We start from the raw sequence: 24,996 nt of genomic DNA, 5'->3' as shown, positions 1-24,996 counted from the left end.
GTGATGGTTGAATTCCAAAAATGTGTCAGAGGTTTTAATTAATCAAAAACTGAATTTATGGTACAATGGTATTATAAACGTAGACATCTGAAATAGGTGGCACTTGTGTAAAAGTGATAACAGATTTGAGTGCAAACATTGATTTACTCAGGTCAAGTAAATAATTATTGGTATCTCAAAGCAATGTCATTAAATAACTCCACATACAGCAGGTGTAGCAAGCCTTGAAGTGCTTCTTACAAAGAAAAGGTCCAGGAGAGTGGAGACAGAATACAATAAGAGGCCCCGGAGTCGCAAAATAAGCAGCAACATTTTCTCATCGTGGACAGTCGACATTCAGGTGGTTATCTGGATAGCCGCTGGCCTGTCCCTGCTCGCCTTCTCTTTAATCATCTCTCAAACGTCCATGATAGATGGTCCCAGTTTTTATGGAACCCCTCACCCCGCCCCTTGGCCTCGTTTACTTCACTCGAGTGTAAATATGCTTTCTATTCTGTATTGTGTGTTATGCTGTGACTTGAAGTAATGCATCGTGGCACTGGTATCAAGTTGTGTTTATAGACAGGGTTGCTGGTTTGTTGCTATTCATTCCGCCGTAACAGCTGCTGCTTTTTTCTTCTTCAGCAAATTCTTCAGGAAGAACTCTCCTGTGGAGATTGAGGAAGGCAAAGTAGTTAAGGTCATCTAACCCTGGGGTGTCCAAACTTAAGTGCTTGGGCCCTATTAGATTTTTAAAAAGTAGGCCAGGTCCTTTGTACAAGGTATGTATATGTCAAATAGTTTAATTTTAAAGTGATATCAAATCAATTTGTTTACAGCACTAATTTGTATTTTACTTGTTTACAGTAAAGCAACAAAATTAGGGGGTGGGGGGCAAATGCACCTTTTTTCGTAGAAAAATTACTGCTGAATTAATTCAGTCTAACTGAAAAGCATATTGATTACACAAGTATATTTTTGCTACAAAAAATAGCTTAATATTCATCAGTGTTAATCATGAACTCATTGAGCGCATTATTCATTTCCAGCAAAAATGTGCCATCATAATTTGACCCCTGTATAATGGATGCATTTCCAAGCCAGTTCTCACCTGCTTTGTAGGAGGATCGAACCAGCGGCCCACTGGCAGTATAGACAAAGCCCATGTCATTCCCAACTTTCTCCCAGTGTGCAAACTTCTCTGGTGTGATGTATTCATCCACCTAGGAGCGCACACAAATTGATATGGTTGATATGAATTCAAATGTGATTTGAAATGTTGTGGAGCGCACCTACCTTTAAATGCCGTTTAGTGGGTTGCATGTATTGTCCCAGTGTCAGACAATCCACTGCAGCTTCACGCAGCTCTGCAACAGCACCAAAACTGCGTCACGACCTTCGATCACGTCTTACCAAATACTGCATATTCCCAGTGAATGTACCAGTCAGTGTGTTTTGAATTTGTTGGTCAGTCTCTCCCAATCCGAGCATGATGGATGTCTTTGTAAGTAAAGCAGGATTGGCCTTTTTGGCGTGCTTCAGAACGCTCAGAGATTGGTCAAAATTGGCTCGAGGATCTCGGACATGCCTAGAATTAGAGAGGGGGACAACAAAAAAAGGCAACTATGTAGTCATTAATTATATATATATTATATATATATATATATATATAAAAACTGAAAGGTCTTAAAATAAACTCAGAATTTGACCCCAAAACTGACAATCTTTATAGTTGCGCAAATTTTTATTTTTTGACACACTCGCTCCTACATATAAACCATCAATGTACGCGATGTCATGATAGATGCCATAAAATTACAACATAACGACAAAGGAGTCATTTGTTTTTTCTTGGCCTTTGCTACAAAAGATTGAGCATGCTCAACAAGGGAATTTTTTTCTTTCCCCGTTTTTTTTTTTTGTTGTTGTACAACTATGGTTTGACAATTTTCAGTTGTGTTGCATTTTATTGAATTGTGTAAAATTAAGTACATTAATTGGGTAACAAACTGTCTTGGGACATGCCGCCCTGGATCCGTTTTGCTCTCTGTGGGATTCAGGTGCCCTGGAGGTCTCACTCCACAGGGTCCGCCTCTCTTACGTAAGACGTAAAGCACAACTTATCCTGCATGACTAAGCGGCTGTAGAAAACAGATTTTAAAAATGAAAAAGAATAACTTATGTTGTCCGACAAAAGCGTGCATCAGTCCTGAATATACAGTGTACGTATGAGGCATGTCAAATTGAGCGTTAGGTAGCAAGTGCACAATCAAGTTCATCCCATCGTGGTACCTTTGCAGCTCACGGACTGTCTCCACGTTGTGCGCGTATACATCCAGACCTGACAGGGCGATCTTCTCCACAGCTGCAAGGTCGCCCCGAAAATCAGGTGTCAGACATTCAACCAGGATCTGAGGGTTTCTGCATGAAGGTAATAAAATGGACGCTTTCATTTAGAACACACGTTACGACACCAGTAGCTTGGTACGATCTATCCCGGTGAAAAAGCAGAGATGCTGAGTTTGTTTACCTTTCCTTCAGGTGAGAAACAGTCTTGGCAAAATGTTCCGCTCCTCCATCCGCAATATCTACCCAAAATAAGGAGCAGATTTGAATACAGAAGAGACCACTGAAGTACTCTAATTCCAAGAGCTACATTTCCCTGTGGAGGTGCAGTTCTCGTGTCATTTGTTTTAATGAATCTGGCTCGTGTTCCAACTGCGGGCTATGAAAACCTAAGACGATAAGGCATGAATATTTCCTGAGCTTTAACCCATGTGGCTTATTTGCGCACATTCTTGTCAATTCTTTGTTTTTACCTTTTTAAAATCGAATGCACCTGTATTGAACCATTCTGATCTATATTTGAATCTGCTCTGCGTAAAGTCTCATGCTGACAATTCAATGTATTGCCCACCCTGCAGCCTTCAAGTTGAAGGTCGTTGACCTAGCCACGGAAAAGGCATGCAACCTGCAGAAGCCTGAAATTCCAGACCTTTTTTTTTCTTTTGCTTTCTCTCGTATTTGTACAATAAATGTATGAACAAAGTTTTTTTGTTTGTTCTTTTAGTAGGTGCTGCTTATGTACCATTGTGATTTGACAGTATCGAGAGTTGCTTTTAGTAACACAGGATAACGCGCGAATTATTTCAACAAAGATCATCACATTGGCAAACAATTTTATTCCTGCTGCATTTAATACAAATAATGACTCAATTACATAGTAGAATGTTTGTATGGTCTCCAAAAATATGAAAAGACTTCAATTTTTCGACCTGACATGCAGTCAACCAGCTTTGACATTCGCTTCTTGGATCCTATTTAGGAATTGAGGAGCCCATCTTACCATCTCTGTCCACAGATGTGAGCACCACATAGTCGAGTCCCCATGCTGCGATGGCCTTTGCAGTGTTGTAGGGCTCTTCAGGGTCCAGAGGTGGTGGCAGGCGAGCAGTCTTGACAGAACAAAAGCGGCATCCGCGCGTGCATGTGTCTCCCATCAGCTAGCCATTCAAATGAAATGACAAATTACTACGTAACAAATCAAAATGGTCCTGAAAATGCAAACAATTGATAATGGAAGTTGAAAGTAAAATGGCATCGTGCAACAACAACGAGTTTGATCCCACTTCACCACAAGTTCACTGCAACCTGCAGAGGTCCATTATTTACGCACGTTAAATCTTAAGTCCACGTGCACGCTGACAAAAGGTATTCAAAAGACAATTTAGTTCAGAGTGTGTGGTTTCTGTTGCTTTCACCAGCTTCTGATTTGCTAAGTATCAAACTGCCGGGGAAATATTTTTTATGTACAATAAATCAAATGTCTGTGGATGCAGATACTTTTAACTACTGAGCACGGAAGATGTATTATTTTTGAAAATAATAGCATGTACATAGGGCCTAAGTTGCATGTTACAGACTGACCATGATGGTGGCTGTAGCTGTAGAGTACTCTCCTCCTCCCCAGCATTCGCCAATGTTAGGACACCTGGCTTCCTCACATACCTGATGAACACACCAATTCACTCTTTGAAATGTGCAGATATGTGACAGCTTAATGTAAGCGTGAAAAAAAGTGCTGTTCTTGCTCAACAAGTTTCCAAGTTAACTGCGGTTAACTTTGTGTATCTTACGGTGTGAAGATTGAGGTCTCTCAAAGAGTTCTTCAGCCTGTTGTAGTTCTTCCCAATTGGGATTTCTGTCTTCAGCCAAGGAGGCAGCCGAAGCCTGCAAAATATTGACTTTTATAGCGCTGAGACAAGAATTCTCAATTGTGTGTGTTCTATAACTATATCTAACAAGACCACAGTCTTTCTGTGGATTAAAATTGACAAAACAAAATGAGTGAGAACAGACAACTATTTCTGAGGAAGGGTGAGCATTGATATTTTCTTCAGCACAAACAATACAGTAGAAAGCAGTACCACATATGCATTTCATTCTTCAAGACTTGCACATTGAAGACAATGGAAGGCAACATTATATTGATCCCTGCACATCTTGGTTACCACCTCTTCAAGCTAGTTCTCAGATAGGCACTACTGAACTATGCACACTATAACCAGACATTCCAAGAGCTTCTTCCCTCTCATTCAACAGTTGACGAATAATTCCATCATGGCTTTTTGACAGTTTTTGCCAATTCTCCACACCCCTGTGTGACAGCGAACACGCACGCACCTCTCGCCCTTTTGTCTCTTCAAGTTGCCTCTGTACTCTGCCCAGTTGTCTTTCTCGGATAGTTCCCCTGAAATGAAGTCCTGCAGCGTGGGGCCTTCATTATCGCTCAGTAGCACTTTGCTCCTGTCAGCCGTGTTCGGAGAGGACTTGGCCGCAGATGATATGCCGCTTGTGTAGCTCTGTAGGAGACAAAGGGAATGAATGGCTCAGATGATAACAATTTATACTCCATCCTCACGCGATGCACACCGCCTAGAAGATGTACGCAACCAAAGACGTCTTTGTAAACTTTGCCCTTGCTACTCGGCCGTTATGAAAACAGCAGCTCAGGAACTACGCTTACTCCAATGAAACGATCGAAAGCACATCAAAGATCTTTCCAAACCGAAGTAATTTCACAGTGTTGGAGTGAAATACTGACGTGCGAGATACTTGTCACTCCAAGCCATGGGCGATGAGCTGAGAGACGGCCGACCACAAAGCAACTTTGCTTGAGCAACGCCATAACATTAGATACCAAGTTCCTGGCCCAGCTCGGTATCGAACAACGCACATCGACGAGCGATTGCTTCGGTTTAGTGTTGCGTTCAAGTGACGGCGACAGCGGAGGAGCAGAAAAACTTTGTAGTGCATTTCTCCCCTTTAGACAAACCTACATAGATGTTCAGGCCAAAGTTTTACTTTCTTCCTTTATTTATCAACTAGTTCAAGTATTTGAGCACAATGAAAATTTGGAACTAGACATTTCTTGTTTTGGTTTTTTTTTTTGTCAGCTGTTTTGGCCATTTTGCGAGAAAGTGTGCTCCATTGTTCATGTCTGGTGACGTCACAGACTCACGCTACAACAGCGCCGTGACGTATTTCCTCCCCCTTTTCTTCTACTAACAGCGAGGTGAGGTTGACTGAAAATGTCAGTCATCGGACATAATCCAAGTCCATCAGTCGAAATTTCACATTAGGTTGACTTCTAACCTGCGGGGTGTACTTTACTGATAAGGCTTTTTAGTCGGAAGGCATTATTTTTGTGTCATGGCCATGTCTGAGGGGAATATATGGGCTTGTTTGATACGTGATCGAAGTTGGCCGTTTTAGGCCGACAGTGCCGAGTCACGCAGTGTCCTACCGCCTTGACTTGAACCATAGCCACTATCGACATGTAACAAATGCTGTGGAATGTTTATCAATAAAAATGCTTGAAGTAGAACTGTTAAGTAGGGAGTCTCATTTGCCTTATGCTAATGCTAGCTTATCCGCTGTGTGGCTCCAGCTCTCTTCGCAGTTTTCATCTCCAAATGAGTCCGAAATCCGTGCCAGTGTTATAAAATGTGGTCGCGTTTGGCTTCTTTCCGGATGTTAATTTAAAAGTATGAAATCTCACGTCAAATCCTGACTAACTGATCGCGTCTCATGTCCCTTCCAGAATGAAGACCATTCTCAGCAGCCAGACAGTCGACATTCCTGACAATGGTAAGAAAACGCTGTTTGCTAGGGGCATCCCTTGGTGGCTAATGCTCACTTTGTTGTGTCTTGTTGCAGTCGAGGTGAAGCTGAAGGGACGGACAGTGACTGTCAATGGTCCCCGTGGCAAACTCGTCAGGGAGTTCAACCACATCAACCTGGAGCTCCGTCTGCTGGGCAGGAAAAGTAAGAAGGTATGGAAGACCAAACAAAGCCTGCCACAGAATTTTAGGGAACGTTGGCTTTCAAATGTAATTTCAGAATGATCCTGAAATGCAGTATAACTTTTAAAAGTGAACCTAATTTGGTCTTCTCAACTCAACTGCATTTATAGAGCACTTTCAAACAGCCATCGCTGCATACAAAGTGCTGTACATGGAGCAATTTAACATACACAACAAACAGTAAAACAAATCGGTAATTAAGACTTCTGTGCAAGAGGCTCTGTTTCGGTATTGTGCTCCCTGTAAAGTTTTATAATTTTTAAGAATGCAAATGTATGCCTGTTTATTGCTAATCATATTTTGTAATTTTAATCTGTGAATACCAAGCAAATGGAATTGAGACCTGTAAAAGCGGCCTGTATTGAACTGTGCTAAGAACTTAGACGTTCCTCCATATATGGGCAGCAAATGACTTTGGAACGTCAAGCTGCTAGTTTTGACTTGCTGAACAACTGTATTTCAGCTGCGTGTAGAAAAATGGTGGGGGAACCGAAAGGAGCTGGCAACAGTGCGCACCATCTGCAGTCACGTCCAGAACATGATCAAGGGAGTCACTTTGGTAAGATTGTCACTCAGCTTCAACAATTTCCAGGACTGACTTCAAATTATACCTTTGCACTTAACGATGCTTTCATTTCATTTCATTGCTCCTTTCACCATGCCTCACGTTTCTATAATCTTGTCTCACTGTAGGGGTTCCGTTACAAAATGCGTTCGGTGTATGCCCATTTCCCCATCAATGTTGTCATGCAAGAGAATGGGACGATGGTGGAGATCAGAAATTTCCTTGGTGAGAAGTACATCCGCCGCGTCAGAATGAGGACAGGTGAGTACATGGTCATTGTTGCCTTCATTTGTTGACTGAACGTTCATTGGACCTTTGCATTCTATCTTCGTGCACTTTTCTCTGCAGATAATAAAATGGGCCGTTGATAGTGGACCACTAACTGAGACTTTGTAGCATTCCAATCCAATTAACATTTTGATAGTTGGCAACAGTTTGAAGTGCCATTAACAGTACCTAAGCATTTTGTGAAACTCCCTAGTTCCCTTTGCATTGTTCCTGGTTATTGACACCCTAAGTGGGCCTGCTTTTCAGACAGAACTTGCTGGAGTGCTTTGTGGATTCGCATGATTAGATACATAGTGACATCAACTGCGTTCAACACAAATTGCCATGATCAGTGAGCTTTTGAATGAGGAAGCAAATTTGCCTTCAATACCCATCCCACATTACTCTCTTACACATCGTAAACAATCTGTGGAAAGGTGGGCTTAGATCGTCTGCATGAAAAGAGCTGTATTTAAATAAAGTTGCATTCTTGGAGTGGTTCACTGCTTACAGTATCATGGATATTCCATTGCAGCTGATCAATTTATGCAATATCGGGTGTAATTTGAAAAAAATATATATACTGATCCACTGTTTCACTAAAATTACGGAGGGATGACTTTTCTTTTTAGGGTCTTAAATTGGCAACTTCAAATTAGGATTATTGTGCCCTGGCTCCTCCGGTCTCCGCTAATTTTGAGTTTACCATTTTTGTATGAAGAAGCCTAATTGATTAAAGTACATTGAACGTGTTCAAGGCTGCACTTTGATTCAACATTCTCCCTGAAGTAAAACTTTTGTTTTACTTCTCCCAGGTGTGATGTGCACAGTCTCAGCAGCCCAGAAGGATGAGCTGGTGCTGGAGGGCAACGATATTGAGCTGGTGTCAAATTCAGGTATGTTGTAAAAGTCCATGTCAATACGTTACAATTTAGATATACTAAATCACTGTGACTACCAACAAGTGCTGGAGATTTCCAGACAATTATTTTGTAGAGCGAACTGCAATTAGTTGTATGTGAAGGTGTTGACCTGTTTTCTAAATCTGTGGCCCTCGTCTCCCTTTAAAGTCAATGCAATGGTTTCCCTTACGATATTTTTCACACCAACTTCTTCCTTTTCCAGCTGCTCTCATCCAGCAGGCCACCACAGTCAAAAATAAGGATATCAGAAAGTTCTTGGATGGCATTTACGTGTCTGAGAAGGGAACAGTTGTGGACGCAGATAAGTAAAATCTGAATCCACACCCAAGGTCAGAAAAAAGATTTTCTATGATTTTAATGGAATGCAACATGCAGTTATTGGTTTGTAAATTTTTTTCTGAAATTTCAACAGTTGACCTGATGAACCATCTCACCTCGATTAAGACACCAGAAACTTCCTTATGGCATCCATCAAGCATATTCTGTTTTGACCAATAAAGTTGGAATATTGTTTCATCATCTTTGTTTTGTTTTTCATATATGCAGCTTAACCACATGCAGGTTTGTCTTTTCACTTTTAGTCCAGACCAAATAAAACAAAAGGGAAGTTTATAAAGAAATTATACTTGCTGTATATAAAAATATTTGTTAAACTTGTCAGTGTGACCACTTCTTGGTGTCTTGGGAGTCACTTTTATACACATATCCTTTTGTATTTCGTGCTCTGGTTACTAAAATACGATTCAGGTATAGTTTCGTTTTTTTAACAATCCTGGAAAAAAAAAACTTTGAAAGATGACGCACAAATAGAGAATAGAGATTTTCTTTACCACTTTGTTATGAACTCAATCAGCCTTGTGTCAAAGAGAAAGAAATGATAGTAAGGCAAGAAGACCGCAATCTAAAATCAGGAATCCAATTGAATCCATCGAGCTGGATATATTGCTTCTTTTCCATAAAGCAGCACACATTTTGTGAGGATTGTTTGAAAGCCTGTGAAGAACCTGATCATTCCCTTCCCAACTAGCCTTAATGCACGATACTAAACTGAATTTACTGAGAATTGTTAAACCTACTCTTCCCAGTCTGCTTCCCATCCAGCTCAAAATCTGTTTCGAAACATGTCAGGTATAATTGACTCTTTGGGTGCGACTTAAAACACCAAGTAGTTTCCTCACCCATCATTGATACTGTACCTGGCATTCAAAATTACCCATCAAATGAAAACTAAACGTACAGCCATACTTCACTGTGAGACTTTACGTAATGTTAAAATCAAGCACTCAAGAAGTACCAAATTTGAAATCCTTAAAGGAGTTTGGGCGGCCAATCCATGGCCGTGATGTCAGTGGAGAAATGACAGGCGTTTTTTAAAAGTATCAAGACATTCATTCATTCATTTTCTGATCCGCTTATCCTCACAAGAGTCGCGCGGGGGGGGGGGGGGCTGCTGGAACCTATCCCACCTGTCTTCGGGCAGTAGGCAGGGGACACCCTGAACTGGTGGCCAGCCAATCGCAGAGTATCAAGACATTTTTTTGATTATTTTTCATTGTCCTGTCAATAGATTTAACATTTTTAATTATTTAGTACATATGCTTGGAAATTTCATTGTTTATTGTGTAGCACTTATGAATTGTGACGTCAAATATATTCATATAAAAACGTGATGTCTTTCTAAGCATAGCAATGCATTTTACAATTACTAATTAGGCGCGTAGTTAGTCTAAAACATACTGCTGGCAATGCAAATGTGTTTTAAACATACCGCATATGTTGTGATTTTTGTGGAAAATATCCATTACATATGATAATTTTTTTTTGAAATGTCCCAATTGTATTGCATTGAATTGCATTGTAACTGTGGAAAGGTGTGAATGACTTCGTCCAACCCTGTTAGTCTACACATTTGGGAGCGCTGGCCTATATCTAGGGTGTGTTTGGGAATGGAGTGACGGGCGCTCCAAATAACCCAACGGCACATTTGAACAGCAAGTCGCGTTTCTGAACGTTCGTCGTGAAGCATTGCGCGCTTGGAAAATATTTCCAAACGCACTCCTAGTCTTCTCGGTTTGTACCATTTGTGTTTATGTATATTCGTCTATGGGCGCTTTATCAACGTCATCTTCGGGCGACAACTAAGTCTTGCTTCGCGCCAAGTAACTGCGCGTTTTCCTCTCTCTGACAACAAACTTGAAACATTGTGGGGAGACGTGTTCACAATGGTAACGTTGTAATTGTGGCTGTCGCGTTTTCTGAAACCACAGGATGTTTGTCACAAATGTTAACTTTGATGGGAACAAAGTGTCTTTCATCTTGCAAATCCGCTTCAAATTGTTGCAAAATTGGAGCTGTTAGCTTAACTGATCCACTGTCCCGTAAACATTTGAATGACGTTGAATTATTGTACCTCGGTAAAATAAGACGTTTTGTATCCGGAGGATTTGGAAACATCTTGTGTGAGGCTCCACACGAAACTGATTCAGTAAACAATTTAGCGCTGAGTGAATTATGTGGATTTCATTGCATCTCTGTCTATCTGTCGCCTCGTTGTCAATAAGATCACGTTAGGTAGTACCCTGCTCATATTAGTTTGGTTGCTCACAGGACATTCGGAGATTCTTTGCGCCATCAGCACAGAAAGCGACTCCTAATGGAAACGCGAGCACGAAGAGGAATCCTTTTTCTTCAGAGGAAGAGTTGAAAAAGAAAGAGACCAAGGCAAGAAAATGACACTTATAGTTTAATCCTTGGAATGCGCTACATTATTGTCTCATGTATTCTTTTTCTTAATGCTTCAGATTAAAAAACAAGAAACAGACGTGAAACGTATGCATGACAAAAAACGGAAAAAACATGCAGTCATACAATCAGGTAATTATATTTCTGAAATTTGACTATGATTGGTCTTTGTAAGGATAACTTGTAGTAAGTCCCGCCTACGGTTAACCTGGTTTTGCAAAAGATTGCAATAACACTTTGAAGATGATCACACCCTTGATAAACCATCTGCTGCTACTTTTTAAAACCAGTTAAATAAGACATAACCAATGATTTTACATGACATGGAAATGGTTCAAGTATTAAGTAATACTCAGACACCAACACTATTGAGCATTTTATTTGACTACCATGCTTGTTTTTGGTCTATTCAGACTCTGACTCAGAGGATCGAGACACGAAATCCAAGAAATCTCCTAAGAAGAAGCAGAAGATCAGCAATGCTGCACAGTCTCTCAAGAAAGAGCCTGTTCACTGCGTCTTGGAAAAAGGTAAAATGGTTGTCAGCGTTATGAAAACATATCCTCGCTGAACCTTGCACTTCCATGACAATGGATATATTTTTAATCAGACTGCTACACTAATTGATCAAGAAGTACAGTGAATAGAATTTTTGTGTCATTTTTAAAAAATCAGACCAAGATAAATTATTTCAAAACTGTTGTAAAAGGCATTTTTGGATTTGTTTGTTTGTTTATTTCTAGCATAAGCCTGAAGGCTTTGTGCCAACAACAGTTCTAGCTAAAGAAAAATAACCCAAAGCATCATGTTGCCACCACCATGTTTCACTGTAGGCATGGTGTTCTTTGCTAAAAGGTTGAATACTACTGGTAGTTTCATATGTAGGGTTAATTAGAAAATGGTGGCAGGTGAGTTGACAAGACAAGCCGTCTTTGGGCAGTAGTACACCACAAACTCATTCCTAGTAAATCGAAGGCCACAGATAGACACCTCTTACAATACATTGTACATTTTCATCAGTAAAACATCATTAATTCAGATCCTATATTGTAGCATTGCCTCGTTAATCACTGAAGGTTAGCTCTACATTACTTTTTCCCCTCAGTTTTCTAAGCAGTATATGATCGTGTTTGTTTCACATGAAATAAATCCACCCAACGTTTTTGTCCAACTCCTCACTACTGTTTTCTCCCCTCCCTGCGAGGCATGCGATGTCACTGATGTCAGCAGATCTGATTGTTCTCTTCTTCTCTTCAATCACTATATTTTTTCTTGGTTATTTTTAAAACATCTTTTTCTCCTGAGTGTTCTGTGTTGCATTCAGAAACTCCACCTTCAGCTGCAGCTTTACAAAGAGTGCAGCCAACCAAATTTGCTGTGCAGGCATGTTTATTTATTTTTTCCAAGTTGACAATGCACTTCAAGTTCGCTTAGCGTGGAGGTGGTTTGAAGAAATGATGCTTGCCATATTTTTAAACTGTAACGTACATACTGGAACGCATTTAAAAGGATGGTTCTGCTTTTAAGGTGTGTCAAGGTGTTTAGTTGAACAACAACAACAAAAAAAAAAGTTGTTTTGAAAAATACTTCTTTTGATTGTAGACTCAGACAGTGACAACTTTGAGTCCTTGAAGAAAAAGTCCTCCATAAGCAAGCAAAATGGCACCTCCCAAAAGAGCAGGTCAAGTCCAGGTCTGAAAGATGCTGCAGAGTCTTCAATCAAGTCGTCCTCTGTTCACTCGAAAAATGGAGCCAAATGTCCCACCACACCAGTCACACCAAAGACGGCGCCACCCCCTCAGGCCAAACAAACCCCCACCTCTGTGTTGGACTACTTCGGCAACGAAAGCATCCAGCGCTCGGGCAAGAAGCTGGTCGCCAGCACAAAACGAAAGACTGTGAGTAGTTGAGACATTTTATTCAGTCTCATTTAAACGGTGTGTTGTATATTGTTTACTGTCGCTATCAAGGCTAACTAAACTTACTAACAACTCGTCTCACCCTCAGCCAATCCAGGATACCGATGAAATGAGCGATGAACAAATAGCTCGACAGCTGCAAATGGTTGAGGATGATGAGGTAAACTGTGAACAAAACCATATGTGAAGTAAAAGGGGTTGTTGGTTTGTGACAGAGTTCTATTTTTGTTCTTATGCAGCTGAATTTGTACAGAAATAGATTTGATGATTTATGGAATGCATTGTAAAATCATAATTACACCAAATATTTGGATAGAAGGTGATACAGCAGGCGAGAGGCTAGCTGCAAGCACATTTGCCTCGGAATTATGAGATTTGTAGTCCAGGTTCCAGACTCCCGTTGTGGAGTTTTCATATTCTCCCTATGCTTGCATAGTTTTTTTTCAGGTGCTTCACCTTTTCTTCCACATTCCAAAAACATGCATACTAGCTTCATTGAAGACACCAAATTGTCTTTTTTGTGTTTATGTGAGGGATAAGTCCAGGTGCGACCTGCCCCTTGCCCAAAGTCAGCTTTTATTTATCCGTCAACAGCTACAGGGGCCATGGTACTTAGCTTTTACTTTACAATTGTGGTGTGTTGTTTGTTTGCTTAGTAAAATAATAGAAGCAGCGCTCGAAAACGGTCGCCAATAAGAACGCCAGGTTTTACAGTTTTTGTTGCAGCTTGAGGGTAGGTGTGAGGGGCTCAGTCATCAACTGTAATGCGTTGTGCATTGTTCAGTTCTGTCCAGTTCTTCCGCATTGCTCAGTGTGGAGCTGCTTTTACGCTGCTGCAGAAATTAAAAATGAATGGGCACCGTTCTTAACCTCAAAATGTATGTCAGTACGGTTGTGAACTATGAGGACCCCTGTAATTGGCTAAACTATTGCTTTGTTGTTGTCAGTTGTCATTGGTGAACAAGATGAATAAAATTAAACCAGTTTTTTTTTTTATTCCCTCAATTGGGAATTACTTAGCTGGAGAAGCAGATTCATGAAGATGAAGACTTTGCCAGAACACTTGCCATGCTGGATGCAGAGCCACAGGCAAAGAAGGTATGACAATTTGAAGCAGTAATAATAACAGTTTCATGCCGGCATTTTTTTTTTTCAAATCCAATTTTTGTTTTGTGTTCTCATCCAGGTTCGTAAAAGCTCGGATGAAAAAAATGTGGAGGCATTCCACAGAAAGAGGAATTCACTCAGCCCTTCAAAGAACAACAGAGAGGACAGCATGTCAGAGGACATGATTGGTCCTTCACCCAAGAAAAACCCTGCTCCACTCAAACCCAGTTCCAAACTAGGGATGTTGAAGAAAAGAGACGAGGAAAAAGATAACGCGACAAAGAGCAAAGCACAGACAAAAATGAAAATCTCTCCCAAAAAGGAGCCATTTACCCTGTCAGGGAGTGAAAAGGTGCAGGCATCCAAAAGAGGGACTGGACTTGAAACTTCTCCCACTGAACCAGCGGTAAGCTCCAATTCATTATGTACAATATATAACTCACTGTACTTTACATAGTGTAATTAAAAGTACATTTAAAAGCAGTTACGGTGTTAATGAGGTTTAAAAACAAAGCAAAGAAATTTAAAAAAGGCTGACTAAAGTTACTAAATGCACGTGCAGTGCCAGAACAAGATTTTCGAAAACATGATTTTGAAAATACTTTGAAAGACTTTTGTCAAAGATATGGGAAAGAGCATCGTTTTTAACCTGAATTTAAAAGGATATACACTTTAGCGGTATGTTGTGAATTTATTCATTCATACTATTCACTTTGATAAAAGATACCAGCAAATTGGGGGACTTTTCTGTTGTAGTTATTGGACTTATCGGCAGTTGGAGTCTTGTCTTGGATTAAAAAAAAAACAACAGAATTTATCTGCGTTTGCTTGCTTGTTTTGTCATTGACAACATGAATGGCCCACTGAACTCAACAGAGGGTGGGTTCGCTCAGTAAACTAGTAGTGGTGCTGCAAGTGTGTGAAAATGTTTTCCGGCGAATGAGATCGGTAGCACGGTCACTTGCGGACCGTTTTATTTCTGTTCTCCCAATTCTGTTAGAGCACCAGACCTGACGAGGCAGAGAAGAAGAAACTCAACACTTCCGCTTACAGGAATTACCTGAACAGAGATGGACCAAGAGCACTGGGCTCCAGAGAAATCCCCACGGTATTGCATTCAGGTCATCAACACACGTCATGTGTTGCTTATCAATCGCCAACTGTCGTGGGTCTTCCAGGGTGCAGATAACTGTTTGGAGGGTTGCGTGTTTGTATTGACGGGCGTTCTGGAATCAATGGAAAGAGATGAGACCAAATCCCTGATCGAGCGCTACGGCGGAAAAGTGACGGGCAACGTCAGCAAGAAGACCACCTACCTGGTGCAGGGTCGGGACAGCGGCGTCTCCAAGCTCGAGAAGGTAGCCAACACCTCATCTTTCAGACGTCATGCTCATTTCAAGTGAGCATTAAACTGTTTTAAATTTATATTTCAACAAAAGTTGAAATATTTGTACAATTGAGGCCAGTTTTGCTGTAAAATTATTCCAGCTGAAATAATAATTGAAATTTTTTTTAATTATAATTCTGGTTCCTCTAAGGCGGAGAGTTTTGGGACCAAAATCCTTAATGAGGATGACCTGTTTGAGCTAATTAGGACCAAACCAGGGAAGAAGTCCAAGTATGAGATTGCTGCAGAGGCCGAGGTCAGCAGACAGTGCTTTCTTGTTTTTTGTGATTGAACAGGCTGGTTTCAACTAACTTCAGATATCTTTTTGTCAATACTTGTTTGTATTTATTTCATCATTTAGAGCAAAGCTTCAAAGACCAGGACTCCTCCGGGCTCGGCCCCAAAGACCAGGACTCCACCCGGCTCGGCCCCAAAGACCACTCCTAAAGCTTCAAAGATCTCTCCCTCCAAAGGCAACTCCAAGTCCCCTCACTCTCCAAGTCCCTCAAAGACTGCGCAGACAACCGGCCGTAGTGCCAAAACCATGGATGGCGGAACCCCGCCCGGAAGAGGCTCAGCTCAAACTGCTCGCAGGGAATTGGGACTTTCTTCTCAGAACTTCACCTCTTCAGCCTCAAAATTGAAATCGGTAAATGAGGACGGTGCCACTCTGCTGTGGGTGGACAAATACCGCCCGTGTTCTCTGAAGGCTGTGATAGGCCAGCAAGGGGAACAGAGCTGCGCCAACAAGCTTCTCCGCTGGCTGCAAAACTGGTACACGCATCATAGCAGCGCTGCCTCCAAACCACCAGGTAACATGCAGCCGTAGCTATCTTTTTGCACTTAATATTAATACGTAGATACATAAAACTAGTCTCATCCACTTATTTTTTCCTAAAAAGTGGGCATAAGCCTCTTATTTTCTGGTGTATAGTTGCCAGATTTGGAAAGTTTGCTGCAGGAAAAGATGACGGATCAGGTTACAAAGCTGCTCTACTCTCCGGACCGCCGGGTGTGGGGAAGACCACTACAGCGGCCCTGGTCTGCGAGGTGAGTGAGAAAGGGTAGCATTGCATTCAGCCTTGTTGTGACTGAGATCAAATATACCTCTTATTCTCCTGCGGATTGGCCGATAGGAGTTGGGCTTTAGCTATGTGGAAATGAATGCAAGTTGCACACGCAGCAAAAACAACCTGAAGGACGTGGTCGCAGAGTCCCTCAACAACACCAGCATCGAAAGCTTTTACAAAGGTAAAGTCGCTTCTGTGCCCGCGGGAACTTAAAATCACTGAGGAAAAAAAAACCATTTTTATTGATTTTACAAAAAGCAAAATGTTGTCAATGCCATACATGGCAAACTGGACTGAAGTCTCATGTGATTAGTTATACATGCAGTGTTGAATCACTGATGTGAAGCTAGTTGGGCTCAGTTCACTGCAGCCCTATGACACTTCATGGCTGTGATTGGTAGGCACGTCCCGTAAAGTCAGCACCAAGCACGTCTTGATCATGGATGAGGTTGATGGCATGGCGGGCAATGAGGATCGGGGCGGTATGCAGGTAGACAAACACGCATTGCTTCTTGGTTCCTGACCTTTTCCGGCCCATCTCCTTGATACTGACAAGCATTTGTGTCATCCGGTAGGAATTGATCAGCCTCATCAAAAATTCCAAGATTCCCATCATCTGCATGTGCAACGATCGGAACCATCAGAAGATCAGATCACTGGCCAATTACTGCTTTGATCTGCGCTTCCAGAGGCCGCGAATGGAACAGATCAAGGTATGGACATATCTTGCGGGCTTCCGAGGTGGTATCCGAAGTACAACAGGGGGTGTGGTTGCGACAGCTTTCAGAGAATAGTGGGAAGAAGTTCAATACCGGAGACTCTCTTCTCCCACCCATCTATGTTGAAAACACTTGTCGCAGTCCAAGTATTTTGTCACACCGGACTACAATTAACTGACTAAAGGCTGAGTTAGCATAGCGATGATGTTTTCAGTGGCTGATAAATCTCGTTGATTACTTTGTCATTATAATTCGTCCATCCAATAACAGAATACGGCTTCATTGAATTTTCATCTTTGTATTATTATTTTGTTTCCATAGGAGCTTGTTGTTTTGATTCATCATAATTCATAATTCCACCCTGATAATTATTTGGTCCGAATTTATGGTGCATCCCAAGAAACAACCATTTAAATGTATTTTTGTCCAACTATCCATGTCGGTGACAAAGTGACACAACAATTAGATGCTTGGCCACCAGATTGCTGAAAGTACAACCTTGTTAACCTGTTTATCTCCCTGTTGCAAACATACAACAGAATCATAAAGGGGCTCAGATATTACCCAGCATGAGTTAAAAAACAAATGGTGCTGCTTTTGTTTGGCGGTGTGCCTTGAGATTTTAAAGGACATGTGAAAAATGTGCCTTGGCTCAATAAAGGTTAGGAAAAACTGGTTTAAGATACCAAGGATCATTTCAGTGTTTTTGTAACCTTTTCCCAAACATTCAAAAATGTACTTTATTTGAAATTCTTGAGATGGATAGATTTAGTTTTTATTTATTTCAGTATTACCAAATACGTAACATTTTTTACCGATTGTGTCTCAATACATGCCCACCGCCGCCCCTCCTTTTTTCAGGGTGCTATGATGTCCATCGCTTTCAAGGAAGGAATCAAGATTCCGCCTCCGGCACTTAATGAAATTATCTTGGCGTCCAATCAAGACATCAGACAGGTTTAAAAGAAAAACAATTACGACAGGTAATCAGGTTTGGGAGCGCTAGCAGCTAAAAGTGTGCTGGCTGGATTTCCCTCAGGTGATCCATAACCTCAGCATGTGGTCAGCTAAAGACAAGGTGATGACCTACGACCAGTGCAAGTCTGACGCAGCCAGCGCCCGCAAGGACCTGAAAATGGGGCCCTTTGACGTCTGCCGAAAGGTGTTTGCGGCTGGCGAGGAGACGGCCCACATGAGTCTCATTGACAAGTCGGATCTCTTCTTCCACGACTACTCGCTAGCGCCCCTCTTTGTCCAGGAGAATTATCTACACGTGCGGCCTGCCGCTGCTGGGTGAGGGAGGGAGGCCACCTGTCCTCTTGCTTACTTCAACACAGTTAACGCTCACACGTTAGTTGCAATTGACAAAACTGCACTTTTTTAAATTTATTTTTTAGGGGCAATGCAAAGTCTCACCTTGTGCTGCTCAGCAAGACGGCTGACTCCATCAGTGATGGAGACCTGGTGGACCGACGAATCCGCTCTGGGCAGAACTGGTCTCTGCTACCCACGCAGGTACCACACACACACTTTTCATAAGTAATATGGAATTTGAGGCTCAGGTTTTTCTTTGCAAAGGCAAAATAAATGTCCTCTAAATTTGACATACAGTGAGGAGTGTTGTGAACAAACCTGCTACATTTGAATTATTGAAAACAAAATTAGGCTTCAAATTTAAAATAAATCAAGCGCTTGTCTCTGCTCTTAACATTGTGCGCATTTTCACTGGTGAACAGGGGCAACTCATGCTGTACTCCAAAGTATTTCATATGCCGTTTTTTAGCCATAACCCATTGAAAAATCCAAAATGAATAAATAAAATGAAATGGTGAAAAACAGCTTCATGCAAAATGTCCACAATTCAATCCAGCATAGTGTGGTTCTCAGGCTTTGCACATCCAGATAATCAGCTGAAGGGCTTGTACATTAGGTCTAACTGTCCGTTACGTCAAAGTGTTTTATGGCTTTTTGTGTGAGTTTGCTTTAACTGTCTTTCCTTTTGAATGTCTGATTTTTACTCCATGCGCAGCAATTTGAATGCAGCAATGATTGTTTTTAAAATGCTCTCGAAATAAAATTCTGTTGATTTGATGCTGATGATGTTGTTTGTTTGTAGGCTATCTATGCCAGTGTAATCCCAGGTGAGCTCATGAGAGGTTACATGAGTCATTTCCCGTCGTTCCCAAGCTGGCTTGGCAAAAACTCGTCGGCAGGCAAACATTCCCGCATCGTCCAGGAGCTGGCCTCCCACATGGCTTTGAAGTGAGAGCCCCATGCCAGTAACCACCACGGGGCTTTTTTGTTTCCCCTCCGGGGTGCTAAAGGTGTCGTGTGTGGCACAGGACTATGAGCAGCAGACAAGCGGTGAACCTGGACTACCTCTACTTCCTGCGGCAGGCCCTACTCAGCCCACTCCAGAAGCTGGCAGCCGAGGGCGCCAGTGAGGCTGTGCGGCTACTGGACGATTACCAGCTCATCAGGGAGGACATGGATAACATGATGGAGATTGGTTCATGGGGCGGACAACCTGACCCCTACTCCAAACTGGACTCCAAGGTCAGCAAGGGGTAGCAGAGGCTATGCTGTGGTGGGGGTGGGGTTGGCGGGTGCTGGGTTTGCTGTCATATATTTGAATGATGATGTGCACTGGTTGCGAACGGCTGCTTATCATGCTATGAAAATATCTTGTCGACGGTGGGGCTGCGGACGGGGTTATGGAAAACGTGAAGTGTTTGTCAGCGCGCTCACGCATCACGTCCGAAGCTCTCTCGATTAATGATGTTGCAATCCATTGAGGCACCCCGCGGACTACGCAGTGTGTGATCTGCCAGTATGTTGGATTTTCAATCATAACGTTTCCATTAATTGCCCAGCCAACACTATAAAAACTCAATGAAAACTTGCTGACCGGTCGATGTGTTACACCCCAAAAAAATCTGCCATCCAGAAAACTAAATTTGCTTTCCTTCCTTCCAGGTGAAAGCGGCATTCACGAGGACGTACAACAAGGAGGTCCATCTGACACCGTACTCCCTGCAAGCTATCAAGAAGGGGCGGCGCGGCGGCGCCGAAGAGTCTGAACTGGAAGTGCAGGACACCGAGAAGGACACCCCAGTGTCTGAGGATGAAGGAGAGAGCCTCAGTGTGGATGCCATGATCAAAGTAATGTCTATCAAACTGTTGACAGGCTCAATTGACCCCATCCAATCTTATATCTGCTTGTTTTCCTCCCACAGCAGAAGAAGGCCAAAGCCGTCACCAAGGAATCTAAGAAGGAAAAGACTGAGGATTCTGGGAAGGGGAAGGGGAAGGGAAAAGGCAAGGCTAAGGCTAAAAAGTGACCTAAAACAAAGCAGTATGAAGCTGCCTCCTGACCATGACCACTTCCTGTCCTTTTTCCATTTTTAAAAACCTCCCGAGCATGATCGTATCAATTCGCCTCATCATGTCTCTGAGTGTGGAGGGGGGTAGGGTGTGGGGGTTCCCCAAATCATGCAACTGCTTCTTAAGAGTATAACAATGCTGCCGTAATGCTTTTGGCTGCTCGCTTCACCCTGATCTTTTTCTTGTAAATTGCCTTTTTGTAAAATAGACAGATATGCCTCTTGTGTTTTTTTGTTCTTGAAAATCTGTATTTTCAGATCCAAAGATACTGAATGATTATGTTGCTAACAATGTTGTATCCACTTCAAATTCAAGGCGGGGCAAAAAAAAAAATCTCTTTCCAACAGGAATGAATTTGCCCACAAGATGTTCAGCTCATTATCATTAGCAATCGTTCACACATAAGGGTTTGAGATTTTCACAGCATGTGGTACCGCAGCTTTTAAGCCTCAAGGGCCAGTTTTTCAGTTGTGTCCTCATTACACATTGCAGATGCATAATTTGTGACCCTGAGGTCACTGGCCCAAATCTCAAAGATGTTTAAGCTTCTCCAGCCATAAATCACTCAAAGGGTTCACTCACCGCTTGGCTGCTGTTAGCGGAGTCAGCCATTGCTCTTGTTGCCCACAGTTAATCATGACACTCCATCTTCACTTCAGGCTAACAGCAGTCCACAATGTTAATGCAAAAAAAAAAAGTCCAGTGCAACCGCGAATGCTGCCAACCACCTCTTAAGAACATCATCACGTTTTGCTTGGCTGTGTTTTATGGCTACATGTTTCTGACAAATGGAAGCCGCCTGGATCGTAAACATGATGGAGGCTATTGCTGTGTGTTGAGGTATTTTACAGGGGCAGACCAAAAGTGCCATCCTCTTAACTTTTATTGTATAAAAGCCATCAGAGCATGAGAAGGTATACATGTACATATATCATTGATCATGTCCAATATGAGGTGCCTTATATGGTATAAAATTAAGCAAAAAAAAAAAAAAAAAAGGAAAGAGATAGCCGTCATAGGTTGTCACACCTGTCATGGTACAAAAATAAGCACAGACTATTGTGCAATAATGAACCTTTATGTACATATTTAGCATGTGTCGTGTTCTCAAAAGCTTATTTTCACTTGAGTCACAATTGAATGTTGTAATATTCAAAGAAATGTAATTCAAGAAAATTGTAATGTAGTTAAAAAAAAAATATGAGGGGAAAATTCTATTTTCTGTAGACATTTCTGGTGTGCCTTGGGAAAATACAAGGACCATGCAGTTTATGTACAGCTTGATCATATTACAGTACAGTTGGATTTTCAGTGTGGTCTTTGTTTGCTACTGTCTGTATTCACATTGCCAGTGCTCCTCTAAAAATGATGAAATATGAAAGCGACTTATTTCAGTAATACTATTCAAAAAGTGAAACTTGTGTAATGCAAACATTCAGCCCACACAGGCTGATACATTTCAAGCATCGCTGAAATCAACGTCTTCACAATATTCAAATGTTTTGACGAGCACCTGTACATTACAGGTAGTTCTATTTGGTACTGAAACCGAACCTTCCAACATTACTTCTATTTGGAAACCGGGGTAGATTTTTGGTAATGGGGGAATGAGAGTGATGCTTGCTTCACAGTACAGACAGCTGAATTTTGGATGTTCCACTGAAAATGACTAACTGAGACTGTGCTGCATGAGAAAAGTTACAGATTATTAGAGTGCATCCTTCCCCAAACTTAAACTTATTAGGTAATCACTTAAAATCCTGAATGCTATTGTATTATTGATCACTAATAGTTTGGCAAAAACTGTTTTGATCCATGTTTAATAGAAAAAAAAATCAGATTTTGATTGCTTCATCATTTGTCACAAGTGTTATGGTAAGACATGACTTAATACTTTCGGGTCACAATTCCAAAATGGGCATTGAGATGAAACAGTTAATCTTGACAATTCATTTTTCAATAACCATCCAGAAACATTTGTCTTTCACAAGTGAGCTGATACAATGCGGAAGAAAGACAGCAGCAGAGGGAGGAGTTGTTTTATGTCGGTCATTGAGAGAGGTAAGATCTTAGCCAATGAACACATTAAAAACAAGTGTTACAAATCAAGAGTGTAACTTTCTGAACAGTCCTTCACCTTTCCATCAGCAAAACAGTGTAAGTGCGCGTCTTCTCCAAAATAAGGAGTTTGGGTCTGTGGAGGAGTGACTGTCCAACTCTCACAAGGCCAGCAGAATGCTTTGGATCATGGCTGTCATCGGTGGCGGAGATTGGGATGTCAGCACTCAGAAAATGAGGCTGGGGAATTATTGTTCACTATTGTGAAGTCCCCTGGCACTTCTCAGTCAGCCTTTGCTGCTTCTCACATTTTGACCACCACCACACTGGCTCCGGCCCGGCCCAGACACAGCGGTGCCACCTGGTAAATGCAAGAACCACATCATCAGAGCTGCATTCAACAAGCACTCCCTCCCTCATTGTCATTCTCAGTGGCTTATAAAAAAATAAACTGCAACACTTTTGTTTTTGCTTGTATTTTCATGGGTACAACAGAACAATTCAAAAGTCTTCCATGTACAGGTACACAAACGCCCATTTCTCTCAAATAAAGCAAAACATATTAACATAATAAACAAGTGTTAGCTCTTCTCCATTTTTTTTTTTTTTTTTGCAGGGAATACAATTAAATATAAGTTGAACATGATTTACACATCATTGTATTTGGTTTTAAGTTGTGTTTAACACAATGTCCCAATTTATCCTAAATTGGGTTTGTAACTGTCTGGGATGAGAGGTCCAAAAGATCAACGTGGTTGCCTTGTTTATCTCTTGAACTTGCCCACATGTGATCTGTCTAGTATGCGCCAAGGGTGACATTTTGCAGCAGAGGAAGGAAACATTAAGTATACTTTGGGACAGTCGTGTGCCTCTGTGTGTGTTTGTGTACCTGAGACCACTTATTGGTCGGAGGGTCATAAGCCTCCACGGTGTTGAGATACATTTGGCCATCGTAGCCACCTACAGCGTACAGACGGTCGCCGAGGAGACAAACGCCCACTGCGTCTCTGCTGATACTCATGGGGGCCACTGCTGTCCACACATCAGTCTGAGGGTCATACCTGTTCACAGGCAGACACATATACATTTAGGGCATAACAAGTTAACCTCATAATAATTACACTACAGAACACTGTTTTTGTTGCGTTAGGTTAGACAACTGTTCAAAACAAATTTTTGCCTGCTGGAATCCAAAACAAATCTCAGTTTTTCTTTATCGTGGCAAGTTCTTGAGCTACACGATGCCTGTTGTTTCTAAATTTATATTCAATAAATGTGTATGTAAATAAAACACTGAGAAGGAATGAGTTACAAGCTTTCAAAATTAAAATAAATAAATAAATAAAACAAAATAGAACTTACAACACTATGCCCATGGATGTGGCCCGCGAAAGCAAATCAAGCATGTTAAGTTCCATGATGCTTGCTAAAGTCTGAACCAAAATTTCAAATTGTCATATGTAATCCACAATAACAGTCATTATTCTTGACTTGTGATTTTAAAACTAGTTATCCATCCATTTGTTGTGCGCTGTCTATGTAATATGTGGAGGTGATGAAGCAATTATAATGCTTTCCCAAAATTCATAACGGCCCTCCAAGTCAAACCGTAACTACAATGTGGCCCGCGACAAAAATTAGTTTGACACCCCTGCTGTAGATGATTCCAATCATAATCAGCCTAAAAATCAAAATCAACTTTTTTTTTTCCAGATTGTTCCCCAGTGCGATGGTACCTCTCCACACAGTCGCTTAGCCGTGAGGCCAGAGATGATGCAGGAGCATCGTGACCGCCTATGGCATACAGGAAGCCATGCCACGTGGCCACGCCCACGCCACCGCGCCGTTTCGCCATGGGAGCACAATCGTTCCACCTGGAGATGAAGGTCGGCATCTTAAAAGCCATCAGACGGGGGTAGAAACCAATCGGACAGCAGCAAATAGGGAATAAAGCAAGAGTATGTAGGCTGACCTGTTGGTGTGAGGGTCAAAACACTCCACTGAACGCAGGCAGGAGGAACCGTCACGACCTCCGACTGCATATAATCTGTGGGGGGGAAAAAAAAAAAAAAAAAACTTACCATCGGGGAACAACAATGAGCCCCAAAGCTAATACTGCAGAACAACTGTAGACGGCCAATTATCTATGTGAGCCCATCATTGTAAAGTTCAGAGAGCAAAGACTGAGGAGTAACAGAAGGCATTGAGCAGATAACAAGCTCCGTCAGCTCGCACACAATGTAGTGTTACTCTCAGAAGAAAATACTTGTTCCTGTGTTCATTACAATTTAGAGCCTTTTTCAACTCTCGGAGAAACTTAAGAAAAACAAGGGAATGATTTTTGCAATTCTAATAATTGTATCGTGTCAGCTGCTGCTGGGAAATTCTGACGCAACAGGAAAGGTTCAATTCGACAATGACTCATTTGGGTGCATGGCAGCAAAAATCTGCTGTTCTTGGGCTCTGTTTTTGTAAAATAAATCTCTCTTAAAATGTGACATCTGGGAGAAA

The 24,996-nt window shown here is 41.7% G+C and overlaps 4 protein-coding genes across 6 annotated transcripts in view; 2 read left to right on the top strand and 2 right to left on the bottom strand.

Annotated features, from left to right (window-relative positions):
- Window positions 1–7: 7 nt before the first annotated feature.
- lias (lipoic acid synthetase) lies at window positions 8–5,236 on the bottom strand. Its single transcript, XM_019876656.1, has 11 exons — window positions 5,084–5,236; window positions 4,663–4,841; window positions 4,116–4,209; window positions 3,907–3,987; window positions 3,326–3,482; window positions 2,510–2,567; window positions 2,272–2,400; window positions 1,422–1,567; window positions 1,276–1,346; window positions 1,091–1,202; window positions 8–647 (listed from the first exon to the last, which is right to left on the bottom strand). The coding sequence occupies exons 1-11, from the start codon at window positions 5,165–5,167 to the stop codon at window positions 586–588; spliced, it is 1,173 nt and encodes a 390-aa protein (XP_019732215.1). The 5' UTR covers window positions 5,168–5,236; the 3' UTR covers window positions 8–585.
- Window positions 5,237–5,522: 286 nt separating this feature from the next.
- On the top strand, window positions 5,523–8,618 carry rpl9 (ribosomal protein L9). Its single transcript, XM_019876657.1, has 8 exons — window positions 5,523–5,554; window positions 6,083–6,129; window positions 6,199–6,314; window positions 6,808–6,903; window positions 7,038–7,170; window positions 7,992–8,072; window positions 8,302–8,428; window positions 8,512–8,618. Exons 2-7 carry the CDS (start codon window positions 6,084–6,086, stop codon window positions 8,406–8,408), a joined length of 579 nt encoding a protein of 192 aa, XP_019732216.1. The 5' UTR covers window positions 5,523–5,554; window position 6,083; the 3' UTR covers window positions 8,409–8,428; window positions 8,512–8,618.
- A 1,572-nt stretch (window positions 8,619–10,190) lies between these two features.
- Window positions 10,191–21,616, top strand: rfc1 (replication factor C (activator 1) 1). 3 transcript variants are annotated; one of them, XM_019876672.1, is made up of 24 exons: window positions 10,191–10,324; window positions 10,707–10,820; window positions 10,901–10,973; window positions 11,255–11,371; window positions 12,444–12,739; window positions 12,849–12,920; window positions 13,781–13,858; window positions 13,947–14,273; window positions 14,868–14,975; window positions 15,046–15,225; window positions 15,406–15,510; window positions 15,616–15,645; window positions 15,676–16,066; window positions 16,189–16,304; window positions 16,391–16,505; window positions 16,726–16,814; window positions 16,900–17,037; window positions 17,905–18,000; window positions 18,083–18,336; window positions 18,441–18,558; window positions 19,160–19,305; window positions 19,386–19,599; window positions 20,020–20,205; window positions 20,280–21,616. In XM_019876672.1, exons 1-24 carry the CDS (start codon window positions 10,322–10,324, stop codon window positions 20,382–20,384), a joined length of 3,471 nt encoding a protein of 1,156 aa, XP_019732231.1. In that variant the 5' UTR covers window positions 10,191–10,321; the 3' UTR covers window positions 20,385–21,616. The 3 variants fall into 3 exon arrangements, with proteins under 3 accessions (XP_019732231.1, XP_019732230.1, XP_019732229.1); XM_019876671.1 differs by having other exon boundaries at window positions 15,616–16,066; window positions 20,283–21,616; XM_019876670.1 differs by having other exon boundaries at window positions 10,192–10,324; window positions 15,616–16,066.
- Window positions 21,617–21,997: 381 nt separating this feature from the next.
- Window positions 21,998–24,996, bottom strand: part of klhl5 (kelch-like family member 5) — a 17,389-nt gene continuing 14,390 nt past the window's right edge. The window contains exons 9-12 of the mRNA XM_019876483.1: window positions 24,458–24,532; window positions 24,222–24,359; window positions 23,375–23,546; window positions 21,998–22,846 (exon numbers count right to left, since the gene is read on the bottom strand). Of these exons, the coding sequence (XP_019732042.1) occupies window positions 22,790–22,846; window positions 23,375–23,546; window positions 24,222–24,359; window positions 24,458–24,532 (442 nt within the window). The 3' untranslated portion in view covers window positions 21,998–22,789. The remainder of the gene's footprint in view (window positions 22,847–23,374; window positions 23,547–24,221; window positions 24,360–24,457; window positions 24,533–24,996) is intronic.

This window comes from Hippocampus comes, unplaced genomic scaffold, assembly GCF_001891065.2.
Source record: "Hippocampus comes isolate QL1 unplaced genomic scaffold, H_comes_QL1_v1.1 scaffold51, whole genome shotgun sequence".
In the NCBI taxonomy this organism is placed as follows: domain Eukaryota; kingdom Metazoa; phylum Chordata; class Actinopteri; order Syngnathiformes; family Syngnathidae; genus Hippocampus; species Hippocampus comes.
Note: the sequence above shows the minus strand (reverse complement) of the source record. Positions and strands in the feature narration are given on the sequence as shown.

What these genes read in the sequence shown, in the direction of transcription:
- rpl9 (XM_019876657.1), top strand. Translation starts at nt 6,084, where the DNA reads ATGAAGACCATTCTCAGCAGCCAGACAGTCGACATTCCTGACAATG. An exon ending in TGATCAAGGGAGTCACTTTG is followed by an intron (nt 6,904 to 7,037) that starts GTAAGATTGTCA and finishes GTCTCACTGTAG; the next exon opens with GGGTTCCGTTACAAAATGCG. An exon ending in TGAGCTGGTGTCAAATTCAG is followed by an intron (nt 8,073 to 8,301) that starts GTATGTTGTAAA and finishes TTCCTTTTCCAG; the next exon opens with CTGCTCTCATCCAGCAGGCC.
- rfc1 (XM_019876670.1), top strand. An exon ending in CATCGAAAGCTTTTACAAAG is followed by an intron (nt 16,506 to 16,725) that starts GTAAAGTCGCTT and finishes TGTGATTGGTAG; the next exon opens with GCACGTCCCGTAAAGTCAGC. An exon ending in GGTCTCTGCTACCCACGCAG is followed by an intron (nt 18,559 to 19,159) that starts GTACCACACACA and finishes GTTTGTTTGTAG; the next exon opens with GCTATCTATGCCAGTGTAAT.
- lias (XM_019876656.1), bottom strand. Translation starts at nt 5,167, where the DNA reads ATGGCGTTGCTCAAGCAAAGTTGCTTTGTGGTCGGCCGTCTCTCAGCT. An exon ending in GAGACCTCAATCTTCACACC is followed by an intron (nt 3,988 to 4,115) that starts GTAAGATACACA and finishes TGTGTTCATCAG; the next exon opens with GTATGTGAGGAAGCCAGGTG. An exon ending in AATTCAAAACACACTGACTG is followed by an intron (nt 1,347 to 1,421) that starts GTACATTCACTG and finishes GTGCTGTTGCAG; the next exon opens with AGCTGCGTGAAGCTGCAGTG.